We start from the raw sequence: 11,753 nt of genomic DNA on the forward strand, positions 1-11,753 counted from the left end.
ACCTTGGAGGATTAGATGACTAGCTAATCACCTCCAAGGTGTTGGCCTATTTAGAGAGAAAATGGAGAGACAATTCTCACCCATTTTCCCCAAAAATAAACCCTTATTTCACTTAATGAATATTTGGCTATAAAGTCATTTATATAGTCACTTCTTTAAGTGACCTAAATAACCAAAACCCTAATTCATTCCTTATGGCCGGCCATTTAGGGATTTTTGGGCTTTTGGGCTTTAATGAATCTTTATTCATTAAATTGTCATACAACTTAAGTTAATGGGCTTGACGTTCGAAGCCCATTGGGCCTTAAGGTCCAAAACTATCCCGTGGTCTTTAACGAACTTATTCGTTTGATTAATTAACATATTAATTAATCCTTGCCATAAATAATTAAACCATTCAATTAATCTTACTCATTTCATTTATTTCGTCCATCTCTACCTTACACGGTGTACGATCCATTAGGTTCCTTTTAGCGAGGTAGTGGGCGATTAAAACCATTTTACATCGATTGTGAATTGAAACTATTTTCAATTCTCCCTTTAGTGATTACACACGTTTAGGGCTTCCACAAACCATGAGTGACACCTAGCCGTATGTCATGGTTACCCAAGCTAATCAGAAGAGGTGGAGAACCTATTCAGTCTGGGATTACAAATGCAATACGGTCTTTCTCTAATCTAATACTCTTGACCACATTGTTTGGTTTGATAGTTTATTTTCTCATGTCTACTATCCAATGTGTGTCTTGTGCTTATATGATTACCTTGAATGTGATTAGGAACACATTCCCAAATCTCATTCATACTCTGGCCAGAGATTCAAATCATATCAGAGAGTATTCTCCCTCAAACAGTTTGAAGGTTAGAGATCCCTTGTTGCGCATTCACTTGTCTCCATAGCTAAGCGGCTTGACCCCAACGATGCCGTGGACACCCTCCTGGTGGGATGACTTTGACATAATCAAATATCAAGGTCTTAACCACAAGACAACTATGATGCCTCAGGTCAAAGGACTACTTTGCATTATCCCAACCATGAGTTCTCATGTGACATGGAATATGAGAACTCTTCGTTGATCGCGTTCAGTGAACTCATTCTCTATTGAGCACCTACCGCACTTGTCTTGATGTCACACACACCAATGATTCGAGACTAATCACTCTCCCTGAGAGAAGACATAGTACGTACCGATCTTGACGGACTGTCAATGCCCAATTGGCAATCCTATGATCAGGAACGTTTAGGATGTGTCTACGAAAGAATGGTCTCAAGAATCTAACTTCATTAGATTACATTCTCCCAATCACAAATTCCTTGGACTTTATTGTTTAAGCATATAACATTTATATGAGACGGCTCAAACAATAATGTATGCCCTTTATATGTAAAACTAGATTAGTTTAACATGTGAAATGTCCGTAAAGTATCATCACATGATTGGATTTAGGGCACATTTCCAACAATCTCCCACTTGCACTAGAGCCAATCAGCTTGATCATCAATGATGATATCTCTTCTGTAGTCATTTCATAAATGGCTGAATAGTAGGCCTAGGCAGTGGATATCTATATGTGTTATCCACAGAAGCAACCTTGAGAATAACAACGTCACCATTATACATGATTCTCAATCATGTGGTTCAGTCTCTCATTTGTGTTCGGATCTTGATGAGACCTTGATTCCCAGGCTTGAGCTATCGCCCCATTAGTGTCATACACTTTCTGGTTGGAACCGAATAGAGAGTTCATAAATGAACTTTCCCATCCAAACAACATTGTTGTAAACTTCTATATGGCAATATATCTTGCATTCATAATGGAACACACTAAAGTCATTACTTTAATGTTTCCATCCAAATATCTCTTTAGTCATAATAAAGAGATATCTGTTTATCTCTTCATTCATAATGAAGAAACATCCAATGATGGATTAGATTCATAATCTAATACATTTACGCTTCCATTACGTTACTTTGATTCTTCCTCGATCTTTGAGGAATTTATCCTTTAGTATTTCTTAAATACTTAAGGACTCACTTGACAGTTGCCATGGTTCTGATCCTGGGCTTGCACTGATATCATCTTGTACCGTTCTAGGTACAACTCATATCAATGTTTTTCATACAATATGAAATACATAAATCACCTTTCTGCGTATGCATAAAGGATTCTATTTACGCATTATTTCTTTGGGAGTCAAAGGGGCACTTTCCCTTTGAGAATGGCAACTTGCTAGTCTCACTAGAATCGTCCTTCTTATTGAAGTTTATCATCATATGAGAAACTTCCTAGCATCCATTGTCTATTATTAGGGATTGATATAATCCAATTATATCATGAAATATATCATTATAGATTTCCATCCCATGTATATAGACTATATCTCCCATATACATTCTATCTTCATATAATGTATTAAAGTCATAACTTTAACGAAGAAGTATTCTTTTCATTTCCAAAATTAATATATCATATATATTTAAATTTTTAGGAACATGATTAACTCCCACTAATCTTTTGTAAAACTAGTAAACAAAAGATTCATTTACATCTTTATGAGAAATCAAACGATTTGATCATTTTCTCATAAAATGCAAATAGCTCCCACTAACTTGCTAAGATCCATGATGGATGGATCTCTACAACTTTCATGTTTTGTGATTCATAGTTTTAGACATATATTATCAAGACTATCTTAATAATGGTTTCGGAAACCCATATTATGTCAAAACATTGAATCACCATTTAGTTGTAGCTAACAATCTTCGAATTAATTGAAACTAAGACTACGTCAAAAATGGTTCCTTTAAAGTTAACCATTCTCTTTGATTGTAGTCACCTTAAGCTACCAATTAGCTATGAAGGTTTCATTATTTCGAGTCAAATGGTACTTTACCATTTCCTTGAGTATATATCGTATATGCACTCAATGTAGTCATAAGGATTTTCATTCTTATTTCTTTCGAATTAAGAGGTGCAACTCTATGACATAGTCATAAAGTTCAAAACCATTCAACTGAGACGGTTTTTAAATCCTTATCGACTACCTTGGAGCTTGTGGTATAGGAACTAGGTTGTTATATTTGTTGATTACTTTCTTGTCTCTCAAAGAACCCATTCTTTGAGTTCTATCTCTCGTTCATTTGCTTTTAGGCAAATCACATTGTAGAATTACAATGAACTATCCAACAAAACAACATTTGTTAGTTGGTTTATAGAAGCGATATCCAAAAGTTATTTTAAGGATATCCTACAAGATTATTATCAAACAAATATTGCTTGTTAGCACACAATCCCAAATCTTTAACATGCTTAAGATTTGTCTTTCTTTTCCAACTACATCTTATGGAGTCATGAAAATATTGGAAGATCTTCTCATTGACAATCATATTGTTTTTAGAAGTATATATCCTATATATGGGTAATAGATAACATCTAACGAACTAAATCTTATTCAAGTTCGTTCTTCTCCTAATGGAGAAATACATTATCTTATGATGCTATTTTCCTTGATATCTTTCAAGGAAACTCATCTAAAGTGTTACCTTTCCTTGGATCAAATCTAAGGAGGTAAATACTTTAGACGTCTTACTCATCAACTTACATTACTTGAATTCTTTGAAACATTTTGCAAAGTATTCGGACTTGTGTTTATTCAAAATAAACTATAGTCCAACCGAGAGTGATCTTCGGTGAATGTAATTCAACATGAGTAATATTATGTTTGTGGACAAGTGCCACTAACATTTAAGTGAATTAATCTCAACAACTTTGTGATTCTTTCTTCTTTCCAAAAGAATAAAGATTCAAACATTTTGCCTCTATACAATTTTAACAAGAAGGTATTGGATCCGGATCTAACGATCCAAAGCATCCATCTTTCACCAACTCATAACTTATGTTTTTAGAGGTATCACAACTTTAGTTGGGATTAGTCACTACCTTGCAACCTTTTGGGTTTTAAGCATCATTATTTTCTAAACAGTTAACACCACCATATTATCTCTACTATAGAGATAATTAATTAGATTACCATAATCCAATCATTGATTAATAAAGAACATTGTTTTGTCAAACAAAACATTTATCCATTTCACATAGTGACTGAATTTAGTTCCTTAAAATTGGAATACAAAGACAATCTATGTTTTTCCAATTTCTTTGGTAGTTCATATGAGGAAGTAAGTACCATCTGCTTTCGCAGAGATCTACATTTGATTCACGTTTCGAATGTGAAGTACTTTCTCTTCTCTCATTTATCTTCTACTTCTTATTAGCCACACTTTTACAACGATTGTAAAACATAGTCACTAATACAGAATCATGCATTCAAGTAGAAGAACCAACTGTTTTGAACTATTCAAGAACAATTTACAACACCTTCGAAAGGTGTGTCCTTGACACTTGCAAGACATTTCTTGCAAATACCCCTTCCAATATCCATCCTTTCATAAAGAAAGTTTGTTCCCTTGGAGTTATTTATCTTCTTTATTTGACTTTCACCTTTGACTACATTAGTCATGGTCCCTAAACTCCCACTATCTCTCTTGAAACCTTTTTCAATTGTGTTATACACATCAAACATTTTGGAGAGCATGTGGTTATTGTTCACTATATAGTTTACAATAAACTTAGTGAACGATTAGGATAGGGAAACAAAGGTGAAGTCCTTGCCTAGTTTCCGTCTCGTTTAAGTGGTTTATCACTTCAACATTCAATGATTCAAAATCATCATAAGTCCATGTTAATGGACTATTTTTGTCAACCAACCATTATGTTCTAAACATAATTACAAACCTTCAAGAGTTGTACAAGGCAACTCTCATTTCTTCATACAACAATTTGTAAATGAAGAATCATGGCACATTTAAGTGTTCATGCCTTTGTGCTTTCTTCTCAAGTTCTTTGTTCATTTAACAAAGAAACAAGCACTAAGTGTTTGCATTGACTAAGAGTTGTTCAAAGCAACTCCTATTTCTTCATACAACAATTTGTAATTGAAGAATTATGACATTAAAAGTGTTGTCCTCTTTATGATAGACCTTTTCTAACATATTCTTCTAATGATACATTATCAATAGGAAGATTGTGAGGATGAGACTACTTTGGTACTTTTACAAGCCATTTAAAGACAATCTATGGTTTTGTAGTACCAAGTCCGTAAACTAAACGTTCGGTTTTGTCAAGTGTTGGATAGCGTTTGCAAATATATTGGTAATCAAATACATAACGAATATAGATTGATTGATTTTAAGCCATTTGATTCGGGTCTTTAAATCAAAATAGCACCACCCACTATTTTTGGCAAATTCCATATCCCTCATAGGAATTCGAGAGTTTTGGATGAAACTCCTAGTAGGTTATGGGAGGCTCACTATTACCAAGCCCACCTCACGATGATACGATATATGGCTAGCAACAATAATAATGAGAGAGTACGCTTACTCATTTGCAACTCATGCAAGTACCCATCTTATTTGGCCTCTAGAGAATGTAACCTCACAATGATATGATATTGGTTCCATTGCACTTAGTTAAGTTCTTCCCACCATGCTTAGTGTGTGAAGGGGTTCAAGAATAGCCTCACGATGATACGATATATAGCTATCCTCGTTGCCTACACTCACCTCATCATATGTATATGGATTCCTCCTGAGTATAAGCATGCACTGTGTACTCCCCCATGATAGGGTGAAGCCGGTGTACAAGTCATAAACGATTGGATCCCACCACGGTGGAAGGCCACGAAGAGATATTCTAAACATCTCTCGCTTATCAACTTAATATTGGTTTGGTTGAGGGTTTTATGTCTCATCACATATAAACATACATTTTAATCTCTATTAAAACTATTTTGGTCCTATAACAACTATTGGTCCATCTCATTGTTTTAGTTGTACATAATACTCCCACTATGCTTTTAAAACGATTTTTAAAGCAAGAGTATATGATACTACTAACATAAACTTTGCATTCATTTGATGGACTACATAGTTGCCTTAGGGCCTAAGGATGATTATGAACCTTTGTTTAGATTCAACACGAGCCTTGTGTTGAACCTCAGTCTAGGAATGAAGATTGATTTTAGTTACGCGTTTAATCACATTAAGGCGTGTTGTCTTATGGGCGTTGGACCCAACTACTTCATTTTCATGCATATCGTATAAAGCAAGAAAGAAGTACTTCAAAGTAAAGGTGAGCTTATGCTCATTACAACATTTGCATATAACAAATTACTTTAAAGTAAAGAAGAGCTTAAGCCCTTTTACAACATTTGATCAAATCAAATTACAACCAAAATTTAATCTACACATTCCCATGGTTCAAACAAATTTGAAACGCCTTTCACATAGCTCAATTATATTAGGCTTAGGTTCATAATCACCCTTTAATTAATTAACACTTTAACTAATTAATTGAATGCAACATTTTCATTTGGTTTTTGTATCCATAAAATTGATTTAAATGGAGCTAAACAAAATGAAAATCCAATTCTCATTTAAAGAGACAAAACAATTTTGTTCTCATCCTATTTGGGCCATCTTGCAATTAACCTCAACTTTTGGGCCATATTGCAAATACAAAAACTTTTGGGGTCACTTTGTATAATACACAAAAGTCACAACTTCATGTAAATACAACTAGAACCCAAACTTTTAATAATGCAAAAACATCATTAAAGGAACAAAACAATTTGTCCTTTAGCGTTTTTGGACCTAAACGTAAAAACGTAAACTTTTGGGCCAAAGTGCAAATACACAAAAGTATCAAAACTTTATGTAATTGCATAAAAGCCCCAAAAGTACTCCCTTTGAGGGAGTGGCTGGTTTTAGGGAGGGATAAGGTTGGTGTGTGTGTTGATTTGTGAGTTTTGTCAAAAACATGCAAGTGTATGTAAGATAAGATATGTTTTTGAAATAATTCAAACACAATTATTTCAATCATCATTTATACAAATATCTAACACTTTAAATACATAATAAATCATTTAAAAAACATATCACATATACTTTATGAAATAATTCAAAACTTTGAATCAATACACCAAACCTTTTTGTTCTTGGCAAGAACATCAAGAACAATGAAGAACATCCATGAAAAACCCAAATTTTTCCATGAACTTTTTCCACCCAAAAACATTCCAAAACCATTCTTACTTAAGGGAAATAACATCTAACCAAACTAGGGTACTTAGGGGTTCCAAAGAACACATTAAAACACTTTTAACAAGTCAAACAAGAACCCAAAAATCCCCCCTTTGATTTTGGCCGAATTTTCCCAAAAGCATGGCACCAAATTTTAGCTCCAATATTCATGCTCATATGAACAACATCTACAACATTTGAGATAGCAAATTTTCCAACAAAATTTACTTTCAAAGAAGCAAGAATAAAGCTTGTAACAATTACAACTTTTAGATCACAAACTTATGAACTACAAAACACAAAAGGATTCACCAACTACTAGACCTAGGCTCTGATACCACTTGAAGGAATTATTTTGAAAAACATGTTCATTTGAGCAACATCATATAGCATGCAATTAACAATTAAAAGGCGGAATCATGCTTGTATGTACTCAAAAACAAAACATGACCATGAAATTCAAAGCCTAGTAGATTGGTGAACCAATAATCAACTCAAAACAAAGTGAGTTGAAATTAATACCTTTGTAGATTCCTCTTTGCATAAGCAAAGGCTAATCACCCAAAGAGATAGGGCCTTCATTCCTTGCTTCTTAGATCCATGGATTTGGATGGAAGAATAGGTTCTCCAAGTTCCCAAAATTGAGAACCTCTAAGTCTCTACACCAAGGAGAGATTGGATGATGAATGAGTGACCTTGGAGGATTAGATGACTAGCTAATCACCTCCAAGGTGTTGGCCTATTTAGAGAGAAAATGGAGAGACAATTCTCACCCATTTTCCCCAAAAATAAACCCTTATTTCACTTAATGAATATTTGGCTATAAAGTCATTTATATAGTCACTTCTTTAAGTGACCTAAATAACCAAAACCCTAATTCATTCCTTATGGCCGGCCATTTAGGGATTTTTGGGCTTTTGGGCTTTAATGAATCTTTATTCATTAAATTGTCATACAACTTAAGTTAATGGGCTTGACGTTCGAAGCCCATTGGGCCTTAAGGTCCAAAACTATCCCGTGGTCTTTAACGAACTTATTCGTTTGATTAATTAACATATTAATTAATCCTTGCCATAAATAATTAAACCATTCAATTAATCTTACTCATTTCATTTATTTCGTCCATCTCTACCTTACACGGTGTACGATCCATTAGGTTCCTTTTAGCGAGGTAGTGGGCGATTAAAACCATTTTACATCGATTGTGAATTGAAACTATTTTCAATTCTCCCTTTAGTGATTACACACGTTTAGGGCTTCCACAAACCATGAGTGACACCTAGCCGTATGTCATGGTTACCCAAGCTAATCAGAAGAGGTGGAGAACCTATTCAGTCTGGGATTACAAATGCAATACGGTCTTTCTCTAATCTAATACTCTTGACCACATTGTTTGGTTTGATAGTTTATTTTCTCATGTCTACTATCCAATGTGTGTCTTGTGCTTATATGATTACCTTGAATGTGATTAGGAACACATTCCCAAATCTCATTCATACTCTGGCCAGAGATTCAAATCATATCAGAGAGTATTCTCCCTCAAACAGTTTGAAGGTTAGAGATCCCTTGTTGCGCATTCACTTGTCTCCATAGCTAAGCGGCTTGACCCCAACGATGCCGTGGACACCCTCCTGGTGGGATGACTTTGACATAATCAAAGATCAAGGTCTTAACCACAAGACAACTATGATGCCTCAGGTCAAAGGACTACTTTGCATTATCCCAACCATGAGTTCTCATGTGACATGGAATATGAGAACTCTTCGTTGATCGCGTTCAGTGAACTCATTCTCTATTGAGCACCTACCGCACTTGTCTTGATGTCACACACACCAATGATTCGAGACTAATCACTCTCCCTGAGAGAAGACATAGTACGTACCGATCTTGACGGACTGTCAATGCCCAATTGGCAATCCTATGATCAGGAACGTTTAGGATGTGTCTACGAAAGAATGGTCTCAAGAATCTAACTTCATTAGATTACATTCTCCCAATCACAAATTCCTTGGACTTTATTGTTTAAGCATATAACATTTATATGAGACGGCTCAAACAATAATGTATGCCCTTTATATGTAAAACTAGATTAGTTTAACATGTGAAATGTCCGTAAAGTATCATCACATGATTGGATTTAGGGCACATTTCCAACAGTAAATTGGTATTAGATTTAATTGTTGTAGTTTTACCTAGGCTCCATGTTCTGGTGTAAACTTGATATAATGCATACAATGCTTTGGTATAAATTTGATACTTTAATGTCTAGCCCATTGATAAAAAGTATATATTCTACATATATAAATGTGTTGGTTTGTGATATATAGGAAGTCAACCAACGATTGATGAGCCCAATAAAATGCTCTCTTTGTTGGCAAAATGTTTTGAAAGTCAAGAAGACCTCATCGGGGAAGTTCGTAAGATAGCATTAATGCAAGGGTTTGCAACCGTTATTAGAAGATCTAAGACAAATACATATGTTGCTATTGGTTGTGATAGAGGTGGGGATTATCAAGCCTCTAAAACTTCACTAGATGAAAGAAAAAAAAAAAAAACTCAGGATCTCGCCTCATAAATTGTCCATTTGAAGTCAGGGGGCGTAAAAAGAAATATGAAGAATTTTGGAAGCTAGAGATAAAAAGTTTATTGCATAACCATGAACTTTCAAATGACATGTGTGGACATCCTTCTTGTCGTCAATTTTCACAAGAGGAAATCTTACGAATTAAAGAAATGAGTAAGGCTGGTATACCACCACACCAAATTCTATCTTCGATTCGGCAAGGCAATCCTCATCTTCAAGTAGTTTCTCGAAACATCTATAATCTAAGAGCTAAGATTGTGAAGGAGAGTCCGGCTGGGCGTCCAGTTATTCAAGCATTATTAGAAGAACTTGGTGAAGGTGGTTTCACTTATAACATTGAGTATGATCATGAAGGCCACTTGACTCATTTGATCTTTGCTCATCCCTTGTCTATAGAGTTGACCAAGAGCTACCCATATGTTTTTGTGATGGATTGCACATATAAGACCAACAAGTATAAGATGCCATTATTGAATATCATAGGAGTTTCAAGTTTCAACACATCCTTTTATTCTTGTTTTGTTTTCATGCAAAATGAGAAAGAAGAGGATTATGTGTGGGCTCTAAAAATGTTTAGTAAGATTTTGGGAGTTGATAATCATCCTATGGTGATTATAACGGATAGGGAGTTGGCATTAATGAATGCTATACGCATTGTCTTTCCGAGTACTTCCAATCTTTTGTGCGTGTGGCATATTAAGAAAAATATACTTGCAAATTGTAAAGCTCATTTTGAGGAAGAAGTTGATTGGATTGATTTCATTTCTACTTGGACAATTTTAATCCAATCTCCTAATGAAACATCATTCAATGAAGCTTGGAGTCTTTTTGAAGTTAAGTACGAGGAGAAGAAATTTGTTTTGAAATATATTCTTGGTACTTGGCTTCCATATAAAGAAAAGTTTGTAAGTTCATGGTCAGAGAAAGTTACCCACTTTGGTAACCGTGTTACTTCAAGAGCCGAAGGTGCACATGCAACGCTAAAAAACTATCTTCAAGTTTCAACTGGAGGTCTTCGTGAGGTAAAATAAAAAATATGCCTTGCTATTGAAAATCAATTTCAAGAAATCAAAACTCCTCAACTTTCAAGTGAAAAAGTTAGAGTTTCACACAAGTTTCGACTTCCCTTCTTCAAAGAGGTTGTTACTCATGTATCTAGATTTGCATTGAATGAGTTATATAATCAATATGAAGCCTCAAGTTCTTCTGATCTTCCATCTCAATGTAAGGGTCATTTTCTCAAGACAATGGGTCTTCCTTGTGCTCACATGATTAGAGAGATGAATATTGAAGTCTTGCAACTAAATGACATACATCCACAATGGAGGATTGATAGAAGATTGTTTGTCAATGATCGTCATGTAAGCTTGGACAATGAACATGATCAAATAAGTGGCCTTCTATTGGAGTTTAAAAAGTATGAAAAGTTGCCTCTTACTCAAAAAGAGGATACCAAAAGGCAACTTTGTGAATTTATTGATACTTCTCTTCCATTAACTCTTGAGCCTAATGTTAAACCTCACAAAGGTCGTCCAATGGGTTCTAAAAATAGAAAAGAATCAAGCTCTACAAAGCGTGGTCCTTCAAAGTTTGAAATAGAGGAGAAGGCTCAGAAACGTGCTCGACGGGTATGTCATTTTTTTTATTTATCTTTTAATATTGTCTACTATGGTCATGATTATTTATATATATGTATAACTTAATGTTCATTGTTTATAGGTGTGATGAGCATAATGATTTGCCAAAGAAACTTTTTGTTAATAATAGCTTAGATGGGTAAAGAACACATTAAGGTACATATATTTTTGTTGATTTTTCCCCATAAAAATACTAATTAAGTTTGTAATTTTCTTTCCTTTTGTTGACATGTTTTTATTTTCTTGTAGGTTGGAGTGCATGGGTTTCATATCTTTTTGTTAATATTGACATCTCCTTTTGAACACAAGATTAAAGGCCAAACATAGTGTAGGCAGAATGTGAAAGCTTGTAATGATATCTGATGTATTTTTTGGGGCATGAGGCTG

The 11,753-nt window shown here is 34.6% G+C and overlaps 1 protein-coding gene across 1 annotated transcript; it reads left to right on the forward strand.

The window, feature by feature from the left end:
- Positions 1-9,878: 9,878 nt before the first annotated feature.
- Positions 9,879-11,454, forward strand: LOC126592149 (putative protein FAR1-RELATED SEQUENCE 10). The gene is made up of 3 exons (XM_050257897.1): positions 9,879-10,695; positions 10,924-11,357; positions 11,449-11,454. Exons 1-3 carry the CDS (start codon positions 9,879-9,881, stop codon positions 11,452-11,454), a joined length of 1,257 nt encoding a protein of 418 aa, XP_050113854.1.
- The last annotated feature ends 299 nt before the right edge of the window (positions 11,455-11,753 follow it).

The sequence above is a fragment of the Malus sylvestris genome, chromosome 12, assembly GCF_916048215.2.
Source record: "Malus sylvestris chromosome 12, drMalSylv7.2, whole genome shotgun sequence".
NCBI classification, from domain to species: domain Eukaryota; kingdom Viridiplantae; phylum Streptophyta; class Magnoliopsida; order Rosales; family Rosaceae; genus Malus; species Malus sylvestris.

Excerpts from the sequence above, each read along its gene's own strand:
- LOC126592149 (XM_050257897.1), top strand. The coding sequence starts at position 9,879 with ATGAGTAAGGCTGGTATACCACCACACCAAATTCTATCTTCGATTCGG. Across the intron at positions 10,696-10,923 it reads TGTTACTTCAAGAGCCGAAG|CCTCAAGTTCTTCTGATCTT; the intron begins GTGCACATGCAA and ends ATCAATATGAAG.